A 24,503-nucleotide genomic window follows, 5' to 3' on the forward strand; every position below is an offset into this window, starting at 1 on the left:
TTATTGATAGAAGGAACCTGGTTCTTAATTTTTTAACACAAAACAGACATCTTAGCTAAAGTAGGTGTAGTTAGACGCAGCTTAATCTGAGTCTCTAATCTGTCCCTAGAGCCACTCAATCTCTATACCTATCCAGCGGGATGATTCTACTGTTGGTAATTCCTACTCACATTTTCCGAGCGACGTCTTAAGGCAGTTAACCTACTTATTTTATTTTATGATATTTAACGTCTGATTACTTTTCATACTTATGTATATTATAAATGCGAAAGTAACACTGCTTGTCTATATGTTTGTTACATTTTCACAACTCAATCGCTGAACCGATCTTAACGAAATTTGGCATAGGTACCTACTTAGTTTTACTTCCTGGAACCGAATATAGAATACTTTTTGTTCCGGAAAACCAAACCTAGTAAATGGCAAAAATCGTAGCCATAATCTAGTTTGAAATAATCCACGCCGGTTCCGCAATTTTTGATAAATGTATTAAATGAATAAAGTAAGTTAAACTCAAGTAAGCATACCTAAATTTATTTCAGCACTTGTTTATAAAAACTCAAAATATCATACCGCCATTGATAAAGGTGAAACATAACATGTTCTTAACTTATTAAAGCTCTGTAACGCTGGCCATACACAATCAAGTTTACCATCAAGTTTGCAGCGGAATTGAAACGGCGCGGCGGCGTTGTTCAGTAAACTTGACGGTGTATGGCTAGCACTTTACTGAACACCGCTTTACGCTGCAGAATCGGTAAACTCGACCGTGTATAGCCAGCGTAAAATTGTAGAAGCTTACAACCGCCGATGACGTTGGCTGGCTGGCAGACAACGATTAAGAAAATTTTACATAGCCAGTTGGAACAAATAAATCTGGAACGAGTTAAAAATCCTGCAGCTCTCGTGGACCTCCGAGAGCCTCATCAACCATTGTCGAACGACGTACTCCAGGGGTCTTATGTTCCGCACCAGAATAGGCGATAGACCTCGCCTGGTCGAACCATTGTTGTAAATACAGTACACTTCTTGTAAATTTCTTGTGAATACAAATGTTATATAAATGTGAGTGGCGTTTTACTTGAGTACCTAATCACGCTGCCACAAAATTAGCACCTTTCATTTGGGTACAGCATATAACTCTTTGCTCCTACCCAAAATTGTATTTAGTAAAACGCGCGATCTGATTTATATTCCGTTAAAAGTGAAAACTGGTGTTAAGGTTTAAATATTTTATTTATGTCATGTTCAAGATACAACATTTTTGGGTCTTATTTGGAGTGCTTGCCAACAGTTTGTTGCCAACGGCCAACTTTCCCGTTCATTTCTATGAAATATTTTTACAGACCATTCAATTTGGAACAGTTTTCTATGTTCGTAAGTAATAAGGAACAATCGTAAATATACTATATCCAAGTACACGGGAAACAATATCATATACTTATACTTACCTATTGTTTTAAATATTGCCACACGTTACCGATTAACGTTATTATAATGGTTGATCGTTTTCTATATTAGGTAAAATACTAGCTGATGTCCCCGACTTTGCCCACGTGGAATTAGGTTTTTATTAATCCCGTGGAAACTCTTAGATTTTCCGGGGAAAAAAATAAAATAATGTCACGCTCCAGGTCTTTAACTAAATCCATCCAAAAAATCACGTTGATCTGTTGCTCCATTGCGACGTGATTGAAGGACATACCAACAAACCAATAAACCAACAAACAAGCACATTTTCACATTTATTTATAATAATATGGTTAGTCAAGTATATTTTTTTTTTTAAAGATTTATCAATCTAGACGGAATCGACTAGGTATATGAAATGAGCTTCGGGCCCTTCTAGGTATTAGGCAAAGCATCAAAGAAGATGCAAAAACTTGACTATGGATGTTTTGAAATGCTCAAAATATGCTCAAAAATGCTTCAGATCGGCATCTGAGACGCTCCCGAGGTCTTGATGGAAGTCCATGGATACTAAAAATCAAGTCTCAATTGCTGAAAATAAACCATTGTTCAGGTAATAGCAGCTCGTAGGCGTCTAGCTGAGCTATATTGTGATTAATACAAATAAGTTGTCATCTATACTAATATTATAAAGAGGAAACCTTTGTATTTTTGTATGTTTGTATTGAATAGGCTCAAAAACTACTGGACCGATTTCAAAATTTCTTTTACCATTACTTAGAGGGATTCTTCCGAATCCGTATAGGCTATATTTTATCCCGGAAAATAGAAAAAATAATTGTCCACCCGTGCGAAGCCGGGACGGGTCGCTAGTAATATTATAAAGAGGAAACCTTTGTATTTTTGTATGTTTGTATTGAATAGGCTCAAAAACTACTGGACCGATTTCAAAATTTCTTTTACCATTAATTACTTAGAGGGATTCTTCCGAATCCGTATAGCTATATTTTATCCCGGAAAATAGAAAAAATAAATGTCCACCCGTGCGATGCCGGGGCGGGTCGCTAGTGTAATATAAAAATTAATATCTTTAAACAAAAATTGTTAATATTTTTTCAAATACCCATGTATGTTTTGTTGGTACAATTGTAGTAAGAATAGGTAGGAGGCGCAATCTACGCCAACGGCTTCCGCAAATGAGTTGTACCTAGCTACTCATACCTTCTTTATGTTTGCGCTCTCGCCTAGAAAGTTCAAAAAGCCTTCATCAAAAGGGCGATGTTGAATTTTCTAATAAAGATAGATTGTCTTTAATTTCCCAGCCGATGTTAATTTAGATGCTTTAGGCGCGGGGAAGTTTATTATAATTTCGTGAAGTTTAAAATATATGAGCGCGTTGAGAATAAATATTGTAATGGCGATAGATAGAGTATACTTATGCGTGCACAATGCACATAATACGTATGTACTTGTACATGTACATATGACTGTACACTGTACATGTATTCATGTGCCTCCAATCTATAAACTAATTTACATAACAGTTCGCAGGAGAAAGCACACGTAAATATAAAACGGAAAAGGAACTTGCGAGAAATATTTGAATTTCTTGTATAGGTAACGGTAAAAGTAGGCAAGTAGCCGACGAAAATTGGTTCCACAATACAGAGGTCTCTTTGAAGTGAACTGTGAGTTCAAGTGGCATTTGAATTTTTTTCTTTTTTGAGTGGTTACTTATAATTTTTATTATTTGAGAGCTTGTTTATAAATGAGATATATTGAGAAAGATTAGCGAAGAAAGATAAAAGTATATTTCCACATGGGTCCTGAGTGATGACGTCACGTTGTACGTCAGAAGACTGGTGGCGGTCCAGGAATTGCGTGATAATTCCAAGGATATGTAAAAAGTATATATCCAAATATCTATTTAGATAGTATTTGGATAAATTAAGCCTTTTTATATTACCTAAAGCAAATCAGTTTCAGTGAAAACGAATGCAAGTTCCTATTTAGTTTATTCAATAATAAGTATGCAGTTAAGATTGATGGGGGACTTTATTTTTGCTTATACATACGTCATACACCTTACTTAAAATTATATTGAAAGGAATAAAAATGTTGTGTAAATAAAACCAAAAGAAATTATAAAAATAACAAATTTATTAAGCATCGAATCATTTTCGCTGAAATAAACATAGCGTGAAACAAGCATGCAGTAACTTTTAAGCACGCAAAGAAATATAGCGAAATTGCAATTGGAAAATAACAGCAATAATCAAAATAAATGAAATAGGTCATTTATTATGGGCACACAATAATAATGAGTTGAATTGTAACTTACGTATGGTATGCGAGCGCGGCGTGATACGTTCCCTGTGCGGTAATGAGAGTGGAGACACTCAGCACAGAAAGGGCACCGTGCGTTCGTTTGTTATGCCGGCGGCGGCAGGGAGAGGCGCGGCGCAGGCTGCGGCGGCTCGGGAGCGCGAGGAGGTCGTCCCGGACGTGCGGCTGGCGCGGCGGCGAGCAGCTACTGAGGCGCCGCACGAGGAAGGCGGCGGGCGAGCGCGCACGGCGCAGCCCGCCCACGGCTGGAGCGCGGCACCGTCACGCCACTTACCTCACACCAAATAATATTACCTACACCGAATAATAGCGTACGCACTTATAATTGCAAATAGCACGTTTGATTTTATATTTCAATCCATACTATATACCTATATAATATTATAAATGCAAAAGTGTGTCTGTCTGTCTGTCTGTCTGCTACCTTTTCACGGCCCAACAGTTTAACCAATTCTGACGAAATTTGGTACAGAGTTAGCTTATATCGGGGACGGATATAGACTACTTTTTATCCCGGAAAATCAAAGAGTTCCCACGGGATTCCTAAAGACCCATCCGCTCAACCGATTTGTATGAAAGGTACCAAGGTAGCTTGCGTGCATGTTATTGACCTAGACAACTTTTTATCCCGGAGATCCAAACAGTTCCCACGGGATCTTCAAAAACCTACATCCAAGCGGACGAAGTCGCGGGCATCCTCTAGTATCATATAAGTAACACTAGATGTTTGCCGCGGAGACCCTGGGGCCATGGAGCCTTAGTGCTAAAAAAAACTTACGAGAGATTTCACCTGCGCGTTTAATAGCCTCATCGGATGACAGAAGGGCTGGCTCATTTTTTGCGCAACGGATCAGCCTGGCTGTCCAGCGTATAAATGCAGCCAGTATTCTTGGCCTTATCCCACGCGGGCATGATTTGTCTAATTAGATAAGGCTAACTTTAAGTTTTATTATAATAAATATTTAGATTTCTCTCTAGACCTCTAACATTTTGGAGTTATGTCAGCGTGAACTAGATAGATGCGCTTCAAGCAATTACATATAACTTGCCTTAACGATGAAGGAAAACATATGAGTCTCTACCACACTCTCAATTCTCTACCCACTTGTAAAATTTCGGAAGATGAAAATAACATACGAGTATAAACACCCAGGGTTGTGCATTTTAAGCAATTAAAATCATTTTCTTTAACGGTGAAGGAAATCATTTTGAGGAAACCTACATGCCTGGAAGCTCTCCATAATGTTCTCAAAGGTGTGTGAAGTCTGCCAATCCGCATTCGGCCAGCGCAGCGTGCCGGACCGTGGCGTCGGGTGTGTAGCATATACTGTTCTCATTCTTAGAGAAGACCAGTCTAAGTAGTGAGCCGGTAATGAATTGATCATGATAATTAACTTATTTGATGAGATGGGCCATATTTCCTATTTTCGTTGAAAGCTCTTGTGTACAGGTTTCAGTACTTGCTTATTTATATATTCAAGTTTGGTGACAGCATTCTGAACCAAATAATATTGCACCGAATAATAATGTAGGCACTTATAATTGCAAATAACAAGTTTGATTCCATATTTCAGTAACAGTATTTGATATTGATGTGATTGGCATACTTTCTATTTTCGTCGAAAGCTCTTGTTTTCAGGCCTAGGTGCTTGCTTATGTATATATTACTTAAGTTTGCTGACAGCGAGCTGTATGTTTACTTGTTATAAATATTGGGGAGATTTCATTAGCGAAAGCCCGGCGGAAAAGTAATATTGATGCTACTTATCAAGAAATCTGGTGCGTCATCTAGTATAGCGATTTTTGTGACTCATCTATGTAAGTATTTATCTTGTATTCGCTTGCCTCTATCTACTTAATTTTTAACTGTTTATCATCATATTATCATCATCATAATCAGTCCTTCGCCGGCTCAGTACTGAGTACGGATCTTTTCTCAGAATGAAAAGGGTTTAGGCCATTGTCAGCCACGCTGGCCCAGTGCGGATTGGCAGACTTCACATTTTTTTGAGAATATTACGGAGAACTCTCAGGCATGCAGGTTTCTTCAAAATGTTTTCCTTCACGGTTAAAGCAAATGATTTTGATTGCTTAAAATGCACATAACTCCGAAAAGTTAGACATGCCTGGGACCCAACCCAGACTGTTTATGCTCGTCTGTTATACTCGCATGTTATTTTCAACTTCCGAAATTTTACAAGTAGGTAGAGAACTGAGAGGGTGGTAGAGACTTTCTAAAAATTATCTAGGTTATTTTTGTAGCCAAAGTCACTGGCAACAGCAGGATTTAAATAAATTTTACGATCAATAACTTATTTTTTTTACAATTTATTAATTTCATGATTCAATTTACGATTTTTTTCTAAATCTCATCTTGTCATAATATACAAATAAAAATAAAAAAAACTTTGTAATCCCTATACTATAAAATTATTATTTAGTCCCCAGTCGCACTGAGTTCATGTTTAAACTACTTACCTACTGTACAGATGTTCACACGGTTTTTCCAGTAAAAAGGGATATAATTTACTCACCTTTTGCGAAAATAAGACACCGAAGATACCAATAAGAATATAATTATGAATTAAAGTTGGAAAAAATCATCCCAACTGTAACGAAAAAAAAACAGAATATACTCGTAAAGGCATCAGAAAATGGCAACAAAAAGGTTTATAAGTAGTTTGTATAAATAAATAGTTCGGATAAATTAAAGAGTTCCCACTAAAAAATCTACCTGGACAAAATTACAGGCATCAGCTAGCTATTTGGTACAGAGCTTTCATCCTGGAGTCGGATATAATATGCTAGGTACTTTTATCCCAGAAAAAAAAGAGTTCCCACGGGATTATTAGAAAACCCACGCGGACGAAATTGCAGGCATCATCTAGTGATTTATATAGATATACAAGCATTCAAAGCGGCCTTCTAAGAGCGAATGTGCAACGCACAATTAATTGGCAGTATAACCCCCTCCAGATCTGTAACGACTGTTGTAGTCGGCAAGTACCCAGCCGGACCTTTCTCTCAGTGCAGACAGTGACACAGTGACCGTGTTAGCGCGGAGGGTTTGCCATGAACCTCTACAGGCTTGTACGGCTGATGATAATCGCGGTTATCCATTTACTGATAGTTCAAGTGGAGGCACAAAGTGATCCAACGAATTTGAGTTTCGCTGAAAATCTGTACGCGACACTATCTGGTGCTTGTGAGTGGTTAACCCTGACCTTCACATATGAATACAATTAATTCTGTGAGTAATGCAAATTTTATTTCACATTTGCAGGTCGAGCTATTATGGACCTCCAGTTCAATTCGATGAACAGTCAAAATGCTATTTTAAAAACTATGAAAGTTATTTATCTGAATGACACGGACATACAAACATTTTCCATCGATAAAAGCTTCCAGACTCTGACACAGCCCGGCGTGTTCGACATTACAAAACAAACAAAAATAATTATTCATGGATACAGAGATAATTCGCAATCATCGGTGTCGTTAGATTTAGCCCAAGGTTATAATGAAAAGAAAATGTTTAACGTGCTGCTCGTCGACGCCGAGGAAATGATGAATCAGAGGTACATACTGTCGGTGCACAATGCTCGTCTCGTGGGGAAGAGGCTCGCTAATTTGCTGGCTAATTTGGAAAATTTTGGAGCCAGTGCGGAAGACTTTCACCTTCTTGGGATAAGTTTAGGAGCACACATAGCAGGCTGGACCGGAAAATATTTCCATCGATACAGGTCTCGCACAATAGGCCGCATAACGGGACTGGACCCGGCAGGTCCTTGTTTCTCTTTTGCGTATGCGGATCAAAGACTGGATAAAATGGATGCTCAGTATGTAGACGTTTTGCATTCGAATAGGTTAGTACAAGGCGTGATCGAACCTCTGGGTCATGCAGATTTCTATATAAACGGTGGTGGACCTCAACAGCCAGGGTGCGTAATGCCCTCCTGTAGCCACCTGAGAGCTGCTCAAATATACGCAGAAAGCATAAGAATACCAAAATCGTTTGTGGGAATTCGATGTCTAACTTGGCAGGAATTTGAGACGAATTCATGCATAGATAAAAATTATGCCGTTCTTGGATACGGTTCCTCGACCTCGACCCGTGGTCTTTATTACCTAAGGACGACGGCCAGTCCTCCCTTTGGCCTCGGCATGAATGGCACGACATATGTTGCTCCGCCAGAGAAAAATAATGATTGGCTAATGAATTTAAGTTACACTTGAACTTATATTTAATTATTTTGGACGTTTAGTAAATTATTTTTTTCGTTGCCATAATAATAATTGAGTTTATCCTTTCTATGCGTATCTGTGGTATTAGTTAAAAATTAGTATCGATTTTTTTATAGAGATAAAAATTATATTTAGATTTTTAATTTTTTTTCAAATCTAAAAGTGGAACACTGTGATTAATTACCACCGTGGTATTTATGAATATAATAAACCATTAAAGATAACAACAGACCATTCACACGTTTTAATTATTTTATTCAAAAAAGTTAAGTTTTGATATTGCAAGTTGCAACCTTGATTCTTTACCTTTAAATCGTAGATTGTTCATAATTGGTCTTTAAACAAGTCATTGTTTTGTTTTTAATGAATATTTACTTTGCATCCGTATTTTTGTAATGACAAGAGAAAGGTACATATGAGTAATATTTTTATTATCTCAACAATAGCTATGTAATATTAATATTTATTAATATTATTAAGCAAACCTAGACCTAGTTACAGACCATTTTGTAGGCTTTTAGCCTACAAAATGGTCTATAACTAGGTTTGCTTAGTAATTTTTATCATGTGCATAGGTATGTAAGAGGACATTTAAATATTAAAAAGCAAAAGTTAACTGACTGACTGATCTATTAACGCACAGCTCAAACTACTGGATGGATCGGGCTGAGGCATGCATATAACTAATATGACGTAGACATCTTCTAAGAAAGGATTTTTGAAAATTAAACCCCTAAGGCGGTAAAATAGGGGTTTGAAATTAGTGTAGTCCACATGGACGAAGTTGCGGGTATAAGTTAGTAAGTATTAAGTAAGACGACAGCAGTAAAACATTTATTTCGACATGCCCTTTTTTTCAAAGGGTATTTTATGAAACTATGCTATAGTAACTCTACATGAAATTATATAAGTTGTAAAGGTATTATGTTCCTTTATTTAACATACGCCATTTTAAATTGGATTTATCAGGACACCTTTAGTGAAGTATTGTAATAAATTTACTTTAGCTCTTTCATTATTTAAGTTTATTTTAATTTTAGTTTTAGGTAAAATCTGTAAATATAATTGTTTCAGTATTCAGCCACTATTGTACCATTCTGTAGTGAGTTAAAACGTTGACCGCGAAAACAAACGACTTGCTCCCATTTGCGTCACAGTTTCGTAAATTACCCGCGAACAATGCTGAGCCCCATTGCCATCGTTACGTCGCGTCCGGCAATTCCAAATCCATAAATGCAAAAGTGTGTCTGTCCATCTTTTGTTACCTGTGCAGGATCCATAATATGGATAACCGATACTGTTGGAATTTGGTACAGAAATAACTTGCTGCGCGCAGACCGGACAAATTACTTTTATCCCGGAAATGTAAAGAGTTCGTACGGGATTTTTAGAAACCTAAATCGGCGCGGACAAAATTGCGGGCATCACCTAGTTCACAATATTTTATTTAATAAATTAAATAAAATATTGTGAACTAGGTGATGTAAAAGAGCATTAATGTAAAGCAGTAAAAGAGCATGCATAACTATTGTCAGGCATGGTGTGACAAAAGACAATCAAATTCTTACATTCAAAAATACGAGTACGTACAGTGTGCACACAAGCACAATATTTGTCCGCTCTAGCGCGCTGTCATCACGCCAGAGTGCACAACGACAAATCACTACACGGTAGTTAGTCAATATATTTCATTTAAATTCTTTTATAATTATTGTAAAAGTCTAAAATATTGCATGCCGTAAGGTGAAATTTGGCTGTACTTATTATAAGTTTTAGAATTCCAGTGTGGATAATCCTTTGCTATAAATTGATTGATTAGTTTGCACCTTTAATAGTGTACTTATACAAAAAAATTGTAACAATTAATTAAGTTTTTATGCATTATTTATTTTTGCTCCTTTGTGGCGTATCTATATAGCGTAAGGGCCGGCGCACATATGGCGGAGCGCAGCGCAGAGCATGCCCGTGAAGTTTTCTAATCGCGTGACACATTACGCGACTTTCTACCAGAGAATGCGCGAGTACGCGCGGGACTGCGCGCGGATGCGCGAGTATCCGCACGGATGCACTATTGATTGTAGATATGTGATTTCAATGAAGACAATGTCGATAATATTTTGACTGTGAAAAATGCTCTGCGTTGCGCTCCGCCATAATATGTGCCCCGGCCCTTATACCTACTGCTACCAATACTAATAGGTGCAGGAAAATACAATACAATTATTCAAATTAATAAAAAACTTAGTAAAACGTATTATGAGTTTATTCGTGTGTAAAAAAATGAAAATGTAAAGAGGGTGGAGTAAATTGTAGCCTAATATTTTAAATATTTGGTTTTAATCATCCTAGCACATTGTAATATAAGATAAGACCGCCTTTGTGCGCTTACTAGTTAACTAAAATAACTAAGACGACCAGGTGGTTATCTTGGGGCGCCAGCCAGGTAACCTCCCAGTGTGCCTGGATGCTGCTGGTCCCTTTTGGATGCGTCCGAGGGGAAGAGCAGTGTTCGGGCCGGTGCGCCCCGGTAACATGGCTAATAATTTCTCTTCGGAGATATTGTTGGCTATGGCTAATGACCTGGCAGGGGGGGAGGTTTCTCCGCGTGTCCCTCTGACTAGCAGAGGGCACAGTGGACGAAGCGGAGGATGGGACGCGGGCGACGTGCGCGTCCCAAGGTCGGGGGACGCACTTCGTTGGTGCGTCCCGTAGGTGCGTCGATGGGGACCGAGCAGGTCCCCGGTGGAGGGTCTGCCTCGGCAGACGTCGCTGGCTGGGTCGCGGTTGTTTGCTTCGGCCGTTCCCGTGACCCAGTCGCCAGGCGACGCGCAGTAGCGCCGCTGGGGTTTAGTGGGTATTCCGGTCGCCTCTCGGCCGGCGAGTCCCACATACCCTCCCTCCGGGGGGGGATGCGTAAATGCATTCCCCAGCGTCAACAAAAAAAAAAAAAGGTGGTTATCTTAGTTGTTTTAGTAAAACACAGATTACTACGAATAAAACTAGACTATGAGTAAAATATAGATTGTTTACAAAATAATAAAATTAATTTCTTCAGTTTGGTCCACCTGTTATTTATGTACTTTTTCTCAGTCGAAGTTCATAGCTTATAATGTTAATCTTACAAAGCTGTAAGCTTGGCCCATATTAATTATCTAAAAACGTGTAGAAGTTACTGATTAGATAGTTGGCGCCACTCAAATCATAACAAATCATAACATCATATTAGAAGGCGTCATTGATTGGCTGAAGTTGTTCAACATCTGATCGATAAACGTACTGTATATAAAATTCTTATAGTTTCTAGTTGATGAATTGTAGCATAATAAAGGATAATATTTGTAATCAATATATAAGATGAAAACATCTTTATTACTTAGATGATTTGTTAAACGAGCTTGATGATTTGTATATTAGTCACTAAGTTTATTCATTGTACAATTTGGATTGGCCGATAACGATAAGATAAAAAGGGGAGTGGCTAATAAACGTGGAGAGGTTACCTGTAAGAGTGGTTTTAAAACGACGACATTCGAAAATATACTAACGTAAGAGGAACAACATTTATTTGACAAATGTAAAAGTTAATAAATTTAAATATGAAATAAAAGTGTAATAATTTATCATAAAGATTGTGTTTGTGATTTCGTCAGACCTTACCCAAAAGGTCAGAAGTGGGATATCAAGAAAATATAATATTTTCTTGTCACGCTCACGACTCAGAGAAACAAGTGGAAATATACAGAGGAACGAGAAAGAAGTGGAGGTCTAGTAGACCACAGACATTTTGGAGCACAAGGCCAATATTTGGGCCTCAATATATCAAAGTACCTAGTCATGGCATCAAAGGATTTCTGGATAAACGGGTAGGATCTTTCCATGATTTTATTTTTATTGATACCTATTAATGGTAATTTTTTTTTTTTTTATTTGTGTGGGTTTTCGTTTTGTTTGTTCTACATTTAGTTATCATTTTGTTAAAAAGCTTTGCTCCGAGTTGGAATGGAAATTATATAACGTTATGATACCTAGAATTACCCACATTTTTATAATTCATCTTGTATATTGGTTATACAAATGCGATCGACCTTCAAATTGTGGTTTAAATAACGTTGAGGTATTTAGAAGGCTTATTTTACAATGAAAAATGAAAAATGTTTATTTACAAAATACAGTCTTGCACAATTTTCCTGTGTCTGGTGGTACCCGCACTAGGTTATCCTGTATCGTGGGTACAATGGAATAGATAGTGAACATAGTGTTAAACAATATAAAAAGTGTGGTTTACTTAATGATGGGCGTTATTGTTACTTTTAAATAGTTTTCAGGATGTATCTACTATGTCCTGCCGGGGTTTTATTTCTCATTAAATGATTTCACAGGTGAATATCTCACGGAACGTGGTATTTCAATCTTCACACTTGTAATCGTGTGCCGAATTAGTTTGGTTAAGAGTTACGATAGGGATTTATTTTCACATAGTGGTTTTGTTTTACGGAAGGTGAATTTCTGGATTTAGGTTCAATCGTTTGCTGCATTCATTGTATAGATAGATGTTTTCCTTTTTCTAGCACACAGTGACGCGATATTATCACACAGCACTCATTGGGCATCTTGAATGTTGTTTTGTGAAATTATTATTTTTTGTAAACCGCTTTGGGATAAGGTAGAAAAAGTTACATGAAATAGCTTTTCGTTTTACGCCTGCCAGTGAAATAATCCGTCTCTACTTGTAATGGTTACTAAATGATTGGGGATATAAAATGTTAATTGATAAAAATGAAGGTGATCCGTTGTAATAAAGTAATAGTGACCCAGGGTTAATAAATTGAGCATTTTGAGAAATATAAATCCTAAAATGGGTGTAAAAGTAGGTTTATCTTATCTGGTTATTCTTTAACTAAATTTAAAATTATGGTAGGTAGGTAGTCAGATAGTTTTAAATACGGGGTGCATAAATAAGTGTTTTTTTTTTACAAAAGTGAGGAGAAATGTTTTCATTTATTTATTTTTACCACTTGAAACGCGTAATGTTTGAGTTTCAAACATAACTTTGTTGACAACAGCTCACCATGAACAACCCATGGCCGGCCCACTACTGAGCAACAAGTGTCTCCTCACAGAATGAGAAGGGTTTAGGCCGTAGTCTACCACGCTAGATAACAGCTAATTTACTTTTAATACTGGCACAATAATTTGAGTACTACGAGTAGTAGGTAGGTATAGTATATGAGCAGCGGGGTTTTTTTTTTTACCTGTATTCACGCAATTAACTGTGTACTGCCGCATTTAAATGCAATATGATTTTGTTTTTATTGGATTAACATCGTTTGGCGGGTTAAATTCCTGGCAAATGTTCTATTAAAATTAGAGTAAGTTTTTTTTTTAATGGTAATATACCTACAGTACTGCCCTTAGGGCAGGGCGCGATAATAAGTACCTACTACCAAAATACTATTTTCTTTGTTGTACGAAAGAAATTTTAGGCAAATATCTTTGCACTACGCTCGCGTTTTTGGCATGACATTATCCCAGAAATATATTTTAAAAAAAAAAATTCACGCTCGCTTGACTCGCTTCGCGATAGTTCAGTTTCGATATGCATTTAGTTAACAAAACTCTCAGGAAACCACGTTTGTTGTGCTCTCGAAATTGATCAGTCTGTTTGATAAAATCGAAATGCGGTGCCTTATAAATTTCGCTTAGGAGCGCCGTTAGTATCTCATGATAATAATATGAATATTGATCATAATTTTTTTTTTTTTTTTAGGCTGATTAAGCATTGAAGGTTTTTCGGCTGGTCTGGCATTTCGCCTGATTTTATGTTTTTGCTTATTTAGCGCGTTCAGGAAAGCTTTGACAACGTTTTATAACATGAGTATATATATTTTTTTGTTTTAGTTACCCAAACAGAAAAAAAAAGCATTAAAGATGTGGGACCGAGGGATAAATCTAGTGTGATTTTTGGTTGGATTATGAAGTTGTAGTTAGGGTATTTAAAATAGAAAGATTTCAATTGTAGGAAATGATGTAAAACATGTTGAGAATAAGTTGTGTAATAAAGTCGATAATTCACTTGTTAGATGTCACGCGATCTATTGCGAGGAGGAATCTTTTTCTTGTCTTTTTTTTTATAAATACGGTGTTCTGACGGGTTTTTATTTACGTCTCGGATTATTGAATACTTTCGGTGTTTGATTGGACGGTTAGAGGTTGCAAAAGCAATCGCCCTCTAATTAAATTGTTTATTTAGGCATTAGTTCAATTTGGATTAAATCTCGCGAAAAGCCACGGTGGCTGTCTCTCGCGCGTCTTGGAAAGACATTCCTAATGCCTGTTTTTCTGAGGGAGGGATGCATTATCAAGTGAGATGAGCTGCAATGTTTGCGGCTGATTATTTTGGAGGCACAGTGGTTTAAACTGGTTGGTTTGAAAATTTGCAATCGTGGCAAGTGGAGTAAAGTTTGACTAAACTATTTAATGAACTAAGTATATAATGGATTTGGTGAATGGTTATATTATATAACATTTTGATAAATGGATGAATTTGAAGAGTGTATGTATGTGGTTGATGCACATTTGTTTCATATTTTTACTTAAGTTATAAAGTATTACATTTGGTGAGTAGTTATTTATATTTGGTAGGGTAGGTTTGATAAACAGGTAGTTATCTTGATTAATAAATGAGTTATCATTTTATAAATGCGTACTTTAATGTTTGATGAACTGGTATACTTGATAAATGTGCATATTTTCATACTTCAAAGACAAGTTGTACCTATTAGTTTCTTCAAGCTTTTAGTTGCTGATAATTATATTAACATTCTTTAGAGCGCATGTCCTATGGACGAAATCGTTTATACATACTTTCACTGTTTGAAATGTTACAATCATAAAGATAGTTATGACTAGAGGGGGTCATAGCTTGTTGCCGCTCTTGTACATCCATGTGTCAACTAGGTATTGTTATCTCAGTATATTTCAGGGAACCTCCGTTCGGGTGAAAGCGATAGCTGTTGGATAAATGCTTGTTGGGTTATCAGAAGACCGTGTAGTCTTCGATGAGGTTACTTGTAAATATTATAGCGAAATAGTAAGTTTAAAAATAGAATGAGGCTAAACTAAAAAAATGAAGCATTGAAACAGCATAAAGTGAAATAGTAACTTACAAACTATACATACATATTTACGAATTATGTAGATAGATATAGTATTACTGGATTACGTATATCAAATAAGAATACTGTCAGCTCATGTTTTGTTTTCGGCGTGGTAATTTTACGCTTAAAACTCATAAGAGATATCATGAGGTTCGCTTTCTGTAAAAGTTATTAGCTTTAACAGTTAATTGATTTATTACATTATTTATTTATTATACACTCAACAAGTAAAAGTATTTTGTTTTGACAAAATCCAAAGAAGTACCTATTGGATTAATAAAGCAAGGTACGAAGCATTGGCTGGATTTTACAACATTTAAAGTTTCCTGTTCATTTTTATCATTGAGTTAATTTGAGGCGGAAGGATCCTCTTGAAAATTTTTTAAGATTAAGTTATTAGTAAGAAAGTATATTTTGCTTAGGTTAGTTTAAAATGTACAGCCGGTAATTAAAAAAAAAATATATATACATTTAATTTTACATAATAGGTGAAGCTGGTTGATGCACCAAAAATCGAATTATCATAGGAATTTAATTAAGCTAACATTTTTATTTATTATCAACTTCAAATATACAGTAGCAAACTGATTAGTTGGAATGCATGCAGTGATTGGAATATTTAAGTTCCGATAGAAGAATCTATATCGTGGCTTGTTCCTTTATGGACAAGAATATTTTTTTTTGACTCGTGGGACCACTTACACAAAATATCAACGTTCGGTTTGGAGGTCTTCCATGGCTATTCCTACAGTTCCATGACGTATTGAAGAGGTTAACACTTTGTCGCTCATCACATCAACCAGCACGGCATTTGGGTATGATGGATGGATGTAGATAGGTACACATTTGATAGGGGGGGTTTAGTGGTTTGTATCAATAGGAACCAGGGGTTGAATGAGGAAGGCTGAGGACAGTACGTGTGGTGCTTACTAGGGAAGGTTTATGTTCAACAGTGACCTTATGATGATGACGATGTAGATGACGATGATGATGATGATGGACGTACGAGGATGAATCTTTTACGAAACGAATAAAGGGAAATCGAACAGATGCGGGTCATTACGATTAACATATAAAATAATGTATAAGGTACCTACTTTCTTCTAATCTTTATGATCGATCAGCTTGTGATAGAGATCTTGATGTCGTAGAGAATAGAGATGTATCGAACGGAATATTTATTTCATTTTTTTTCCTGCTATTATGTTGATATCGCTTTTCTCTATGAAAAGGAATTAATGATAAACTAATAGGTATCATTCGGCGGCGAGTCGCGACTGTGTCGTTCCCAGGGTCGAATTTGGTAGTTCTGCTTATGTTACTCGAAACGACAAAGTACGCCATATGGTGCATATTATGGCTAAAATAAAATATATAAGTATCATGTGAAATTATAAATCAAAGATTATTTTTGCATGTAGATATTATATGGTTAAGAGGCACAAGTGACGCAACTACTGTACCCTGGCGTTTGTTTAACATTGTCCATTAGTACTTCAGAATGTGGATTTTGCTAGAAAAAAAAAAACAATAGGTAATTGTAAGAAATATGGGAAGCGTAATCTGCATTAAAAGAAAAAGTTTGAATTGGAAGCAACCAGGCATAGGATTTTCATACATCCGTAATCACGTTCCTTTCAACTCGGGCCGTGACGCACGTGCAGACGGACAGACGGACGGAGAGCAGAGGTTTAGAAAATAGGGTCTCGTAGGCACCCTTCGAGGGGTACGGAACTGGAGAAAACTAAATTATAATAATGATAATAGGTTTTCTAGGTTACCAAGTAAAATTACTTCTCTTAGGTCGGATTGTATTATGATGGATGCTTATGAAACAAAATTAAATGAACGGTCTACTCAAAGTGTTTTATGTTTGCAGGATCCAAGGATGTTGGAAATGAACAAATGAGGGAAAGGAAGACCCAAAACTAGGTATGGGTCAGGGACACAAAGTCCCAAGGAAGGAAAGGATGGAAAAGCCCCGAGGTTACGGGCTATGGACAAAAAGTCCTATAGGAGGAAGGAGGTGGACCCTAGGATAAGGGTCATTAAAAATTTGGATCTGGAGGGAAAGGACCCTAGGATAGGGGTCATTAAAAATTTGGATCTGGAGGGAAATAAGGACAATCATATATGTATCCCGGTAGAAGAGACACGCGCCAAGGCTCGGAATCCGCGATTTTCCAATAAGAAGGGAAGAAGAAAATATGTGCGTAAAACTATTGCGTTGAAAGTGTATGAAAATGTTTTGTGATTTAAATCGAGAACTGGCGGCGATTAACTTTAAGTTTAGAGAGTTTATTTTATCAAAAGGACAAGAAGTTCACTTACACATATTCATATTAAGAATCGCTCCCGATTCTAAATATAAATATAGAAGAAAACATAATCTTTAAAGGTATGGTGACTATACAATAATATAAAAAGTCAAAACACGTTATATTCGTTAACAAACTATACCTACATCTAGCTAAGATATCTATGGTGTTTGACACTATTTGATTAAACTTTAAACTTTGTAAAAGATTTTTCCTCCAGTATGAGTTTCGGCAAGTACATTATGTAGTAGAGCTAGGTAGTTTACATACCATAATTAGTCCTAGCTTTATGTAATTGTAGCATAATAGGTATGTTCGTTTTGTGTACCATATTTATGAGATTTAGCTTTAAAGTGATGCGTGTATGTACGGACTTTAATAGTATTTTCCTAACAAATAGACATATTTTGAATTTGTATAATTGACTTATATAATATAGTTCATCAGTTTTCTTATATAATTCTTTAGTGGAAAGGAGAGTCTAGTTGGAACAGAACTTTTAACAATTTATTTTGAGATACTTGAAACCCTTTAAAGTAGTTTTTAGTAATTAGTTTTACATGCTCATCCCCAAATCTCTATTGAGTGTTCCTGTAAAATATTGGCTTGTGAGTTATAATTGATACTTCGGACTTTATGCATGTACCTACCTTCTTTGATTAAATGGAGGCCTCCTTTAGTTGCTACTGGTCTCGCAATTTTTGATATCTTTATGATTTTTGAAAAATTATTTATAAATTTAGAGTGTCTGCATCTTTTTATTTTAATATTAGCGGAAGAGAACAGAAAAATGAATTTTAGATTAAAGGCTAAATTTGAGTGCTACTGTAGACTGGCAGGTAAAGTTGCGAGGGTAAATAGTTTGGAATTGAATTGAGTTTATCTGCTATTTTCTAATTATATCGGATGGAAAGGGTTGCTGCGAGTGCTCTAAAATTAAGTTGCAATCATAATCAATACCAATGTATCAATAAAACTGTATATTCCTTCTAGTTAAGGTTAGCAAGAATATTAATTTAATTAATTACTATCCTAATTTTTTTTTGTTTTGTTGAACTAAGTCTTTGTCATTTTGGTTGTGAAGTTTACATGTTACTTAAGTTTTAATTTTTTTTTTTAAAAAGCGATGAGACTCGCTTAAAACAGGATGGCCGAGCTGTAAGCTTGGCCCATATTAATTATCTAAAAACGTGTAGAAGTTACTGATTAGATAGTTGGCGCCACTCAAATCATAACAAATCATAACATCATATTAGAAGGCGTCATTGATTGGCTGAAGTTGTTCAACATCTGATCGATAAACGTACTGTATATAAAATTCTTATAGTTTCTAGTTGATGAATTGTAGCATAATAAAGGATAATATTTGTAATCAATATATAAGATGAAAACATCTTTATTACTTAGATGATTTGTTAAACGAGCTTGATGATTTGTATATTAGTCACTAAGTTTATTCATTGTACAATTTGGATTGGCCGATAACGATAAGATAAAAAGGGGAGTGGCTAATAAACGTGGAGAGGTTACCTGTAAGAGTGGTTTTAAAACGACGACATTCGAAAATATACTAACGTAAGAGGAACAACATTTATTTGACAAATGTAAAAGTTAATAAATTTAAATATGAAATAAAAGTGTAATAATTTATCATAAAGATTGTGTTTGTGATTTCGTCAGACCTTACCCAAAAATACTTACCGATTGTACAAGATGATGCAATAGAAATGAACTGAATTCTAATACTAACCCGTTTAAACGTTACATCAAACGAAGTTATATCAATGTTTTCTATTTTTATATCATAAAGAGCATGTACGAATCTTGTAAATTGTTTTGCTTTATATCTATAGTATGTACCTACACGAAAAGTCTACTTATCTCAACATTATCTCAACTTATTGAAAGATGAAAGATAGACAGAATCTGTGAAGAGGTCTTGCCACGTCTGGATCAGCCAATGGTCACAAAAATCGAAGCGAAGCCAAGAAATTTGGGTAATTCAGCAAACCACACCTTCGTTGATTAGTCCTGGTCAGGTAAGATAAGCCTTCAGGGTCAACCCAGATATCACCAGGAGAAATGCCCTGGTTCACTTCGCTTGGTTCACTTGTGTCGGAATAGTACGCGTCCGACCTACCCACCAGGGTAGAAGTCCTGTGAAAATGAAATGAATATTTTATTAAACAAAAATTGGTTACATATTGCTTTCATGGAGTCCAGAGCCCCTGTGCTAGGAAAATCCGTGCCAGGAATACCAAATTGCATTCAAATTCGTTTAGCACCTTGTTTCAGCGTGCACAAACAAACAGACGCCTAAATAAAAAAAAAATGTTTGTAGCTCTATCGATAATAATATTATGCTTCCCCGAATATTTTCGAAATATATTTAATGTACAGAAATAGTCCAGTTACATTTTTATTTTAAGTAAAGATAGGTTAAACTTCAAGTAAAAAAATAATTAGCTTATCATTTAGGATGAGAAACTCAAAACCTTATTATTTATTAAGCAACAAACTGCTCGTCACGGCCACGGTGAATAAAGATTGGCGGTAATATTTCGCTCGAATTAATTTGCCTCTGTCTGAAAGGTATAATACAGTTGATTAAAGTAAGACCTGCCGTAAAAATTAATAATTAACGGCTGAATATTAAAACGTATCTACTTAAGAGCATCCTAAATTCCTAATGACTTTTATTAGCATTTTTGTTGTACCAACTAAGTGCCGAAAATCAAACAAAACAAACGTTAAAGACACTTAAGAATTAAAAAATGTTTTAGTATAAGTTAAGTATAAGTAGGAGAAAATATTTCAAAGTAACGCTTGATGGTCAGGGGCCCTTTCATGAGTAGAATTACTAAAATCAACACCCAAATAAATCCATCAATTTTATGGCATCAATTACTGCAGGAACACATTTTTCAGATCATGAGTCAAGCAGGCGGGAACTGTTTGTTTTTCCGGGATAAAAAGCCTATGTCCTTCCCCGGAATATATTCTAAGTCTGTACTTTTCATTAAATTCGCTTCAGCGGTTGAGCCGTGAAAACGTAGTAGACAGACAGACAGACACACCTGCACATTTATAATATTAGTATGGATAGTCAACTAAACATCGAGGTGCGCTCGACGCACGATCGCAACACGCAATATTTGGGAGACGACATTTTACACATTGCTTTCTACAGAAAAAATAAGGAGTTCCTGGGGGCTGCCATAGAATAACAGCTGCAGTGTAACGGTAGTCACCTCTGATTGGCTAACGCTCTATCGCCATTGGCTGAAATGCTTTTTTGCAGCAAGTGGATTATACCTAAATTCAGCTAATCACAATAATTGAGTATATGTAATAACGATCGTTGCTGCTTTTTTGTAAACGACCAGGCAGATGTACGGAGAGGAAAGGACATTTTTCTTAAATAATCAATAGGATATTTTTTACCCCATTCAGTTGTCACTGACTTTTATTTTTAACCCCTAACCCAAAATTAGGGGTGTTATAAGTTTGACGTGTGTATCTGTCTGTGGCATCGTAGCTCCTAAACTAATGAACTGAATTTAGTTTTTTTTGTTTGAAAGGTGGCTTGATCGAGAGTGTTCTTAGCTATAATTCAAAAAAATCGGTTCAGCCGTTTGAAAGTTATCAGCTCTTTTCCAGTTATAACTGTAACCTTCACTTGTCGGGGATGTTATAAATTTTTAATTTACACTTGTCTCCCATTTGCGTCACAGTTTCGTAAATTACCCGCGAACAATGCTGAGCCCCATTGCCATCGTTACGTCGCGTCCGGCAATTCCAAATCCATAAATGCAAAAGTGTGTCTGTCCATCTTTTGTTACCTGTGCAGGATCCATAATATGGATAACCGATACTGTTGGAATTTGGTACAGAAATAACTTGCTGCGCGCAGACCGGACAAATTACTTTTATCCCGGAAATGTAAAGAGTTCGTACGGGATTTTTAGAAACCTAAATCGGCGCGGACAAAATTGCGGGCATCACCTAGTTCACAATATTTTATTTAATAAATTAAATAAAATATTGTGAACTAGGTGATGTAAAAGAGCATTAATGTAAAGCAGTAAAAGAGCATGCATAACTATTGTCAGGCATGGTGTGACAAAAGACAATCAAATTCTTACATTCAAAAATACGAGTACGTACAGTGTGCACACAAGCACAATATTTGTCCGCTCTAGCGCGCTGTCATCACGCCAGAGTGCACAACGACAAATCACTACACGGTAGTTAGTCAATATATTTCATTTAAATTCTTTTATAATTATTGTAAAAGTCTAAAATATTGCATGCCGTAAGGTGAAATTTGGCTGTACTTATTATAAGTTTTAGAATTCCAGTGTGGATAATCCTTTGCTATAAATTGATTGATTAGTTTGCACCTTTAATAGTGTACTTATACAAAAAAATTGTAACAATTAATTAAGTTTTTATGCATTATTTATTTTTGCTCCTTTGTGGCGTATCTATATAGCGTAAGGGCCGGCGCACATATGGCGGAGCGCAGCGCAGAGCATGCCCGTGAAGTTTTCTAATCGCGTGACACATTACGCGACTTTCTACCAGAGAATGCGCGAGTACGCGCGGGACTGCGCGCGGATGCGCGAGTATCCGCACGGATGCACTATTGATTGTAGATATGTGATTTCAATGAAGACAATGTCGATAATATTTTGACTGTGAAAAATGCTCTGCGTTGCGCTCCGCCATAATATGTGCCCCGGCCCTTATACCTACTGCTACCAATACTAATAGGTGCAGGAAAATACAATACAATTATTCAAATTAATAAAAAACTTAGTAAAACGTATTATGAGTTTATTCGTGTGTAAAAAAATGAAAATGTAAAGAGGGTGGAGTAAATTGTAGCCTAATATTTTAAATATTTGGTTTTAATCATCCTAGCACATTGTAATATAAGATAAGACCGCCTTTGTGCGCTTACTAGTTAACTAAAATAACTAAGACGACCAGGTGGTTATCTTGGGGCGCCAGCCAGGTAACCTCCCAGTGTGCCTGGATGCTGCTGGTCCCTTTTGGATGCGTCCGAGGGGAAGAGCAGTGTTCGGGCCGGTGCGCCCCAGTAACATGGCTAATAATTTCTCTTCGGAGATATTGTTGGCTATGGCTAATGACCTGGCAGGGGGGGAGGTTTCTCCGCGTGTCCCTCTGACTAGCAGAGGGCACAGTGGACGAAGCGGAGGATGGGACGCGGGCGACGTGCGCGTCCCAAGGTCGGGGGACGCACTTCGTTGGTGCGTCCCGTAGGTGCGTCGATGGGGACCGAGCAGGTCCCCGGTGGAGGGTCTGCCTCGGCAGACGTCGCTGGCTGGGTCGCGGTTGTTTGCTTCGGCCGTTCCCGTGACCCAGTCGCCAGGCGACGCGCAGTAGCGCCGCTGGGGTTTAGTGGGTATTCCGGTCGCCTCTCGGCCGGCGAGTCCCACATACCCTCCCTCCGGGGGGGGATGCGTAAATGCATTCCCCAGCGTCAACAAAAAAAAAAAAGGTGGTTATCTTAGTTGTTTTAGTAAAACACAGATTACTACGAATAAAACTAGACTATGAGTAAAATATAGATTGTTTACAAAATAATAAAATTAATTTCTTCAGTTTGGTCCACCTGTTATTTATGTACTTTTTCTCAGTCGAAGTTCATAGCTTATAATGTTAATCTTACAATACTTACCGATTGTACAAGATGATGCAATAGAAATGAACTGAATTCTAATACTAACCCGTTTAAACGTTACATCAAACGAAGTTATATCAATGTTTTCTATTTTTATATCATAAAGAGCATGTACGAATCTTGTAAATTGTTTTGCTTTATATCTATAGTATGTACCTACACGAAAAATCTACTTATCTCAACATTATCTCAACTTATTGAAAGATGAAAGATAGACAGAATCTGTGAAGAGGTCTTGCCACGTCTGGATCAGCCAATGGTCACAAAAATCGAAGCGAAGCCAAGAAATTTGGGTAATTCAGCAAACCACACCTTCGTTGATTAGTCCTGGTCAGGTAAGATAAGCCTTCAGGGTCAACCCAGATATCACCAGGAGAAATGCCCTGGTTCACTTCGCTTGGTTCACTTGTGTCGGAATAGTACGCGTCCGACCTACCCACCAGGGTAGAAGTCCTGTGAAAATGAAATGAATATTTTATTAAACAAAAATTGGTTACATATTGCTTTCATGGAGTCCAGAGCCCCTGTGCTAGGAAAATCCGTGCCAGGAATACCAAATTGCATTCAAATTCGTTTAGCACCTTGTTTCAGCGTGCACAAACAACCAGAAGCCTAAATAAAAAAAAAATGTTTGTAGCTCTATCGATAATAATATTATGCTTCCCCGAATATTTTCGAAATATATTTAATGTACAGAAATAGTCCAGTTACATTTTTATTTTAAGTAAAGATAGGTTAAACTTCAAGTAAAAAAATAATTAGCTTATCATTTAGGATGAGAAACTCAAAACCTTATTATTTATTAAGCAACAAACTGCTCGTCACGGCCACGGTGAATAAAGATTGGCGGTAATATTTCGCTCGAATTAATTTGCTACTGTCTGAAAGGTATAATACAGTTGATTAAAGTAAGACCTGCCGTAAAAATTAATAATTAACGGCTGAATATTAAAACGTATCTACTTAAGAGCATCCTAAATTCCTAATGACTTTTATTAGCATTTTTGTTGTACCAACTAAGTGCCGAAAATCAAACAAAACAAACGTTAAAGACACTTAAGAATTAAAAAATGTTTTAGTATAAGTTAAGTATAAGTAGGAGAAAATATTTCAAAGTAACGCTTGATGGTCAGGGGCCCTTTCATGAGTAGAATTACTAAAATCAACACCCAAATAAATCCATCAATTTTATGGCATCAATTACTGCAGGAACACATTTTTCAGATCATGAGTCAAGCAGGCGGGAACTGTTTGTTTTTCCGGGATAAAAAGCCTATGTCCTTCCCCGGAATATATTCTAAGTCTGTACTTTTCATT

The 24,503-nt window shown here is 36.6% G+C and overlaps 2 protein-coding genes across 2 annotated transcripts in view; one reads left to right on the forward strand and one right to left on the reverse strand.

Moving 5' to 3' along the window:
• The window catches only part of LOC123870138, a 111,380-nt gene extending 107,470 nt beyond the window's left edge, over positions 1 to 3,910 (reverse strand). Inside the window, exon 1 of the mRNA XM_045913314.1 lies at positions 3,752 to 3,910. The gene's annotated coding sequence lies outside the window, so the exon portion shown is untranslated. The remainder of the gene's footprint in view (positions 1 to 3,751) is intronic.
• Positions 3,911 to 6,807: 2,897 nt separating this feature from the next.
• On the forward strand, positions 6,808 to 8,077 carry LOC123870133 (lipase member I-like). The gene is made up of 2 exons (XM_045913307.1): positions 6,808 to 6,961; positions 7,040 to 8,077. The coding sequence occupies exons 1-2, from the start codon at positions 6,829 to 6,831 to the stop codon at positions 7,990 to 7,992; spliced, it is 1,086 nt and encodes a 361-aa protein (XP_045769263.1). The 5' UTR covers positions 6,808 to 6,828; the 3' UTR covers positions 7,993 to 8,077.
• Positions 8,078 to 24,503: the final 16,426 nt, after the last annotated feature.

This window comes from Maniola jurtina, chromosome 12 (genome assembly GCF_905333055.1).
Source record: "Maniola jurtina chromosome 12, ilManJurt1.1, whole genome shotgun sequence".
Taxonomy (NCBI): Eukaryota; Metazoa; Arthropoda; class Insecta; order Lepidoptera; family Nymphalidae; genus Maniola; species Maniola jurtina.

What these genes read in the sequence shown, in the direction of transcription:
- LOC123870133 (XM_045913307.1), top strand. Translation starts at nt 6,829, where the DNA reads ATGAACCTCTACAGGCTTGTACGGCTGATGATAATCGCGGTTATCCAT. An exon ending in CGCGACACTATCTGGTGCTT is followed by an intron (nt 6,962 to 7,039) that starts GTGAGTGGTTAA and finishes TCACATTTGCAG; the next exon opens with GTCGAGCTATTATGGACCTC.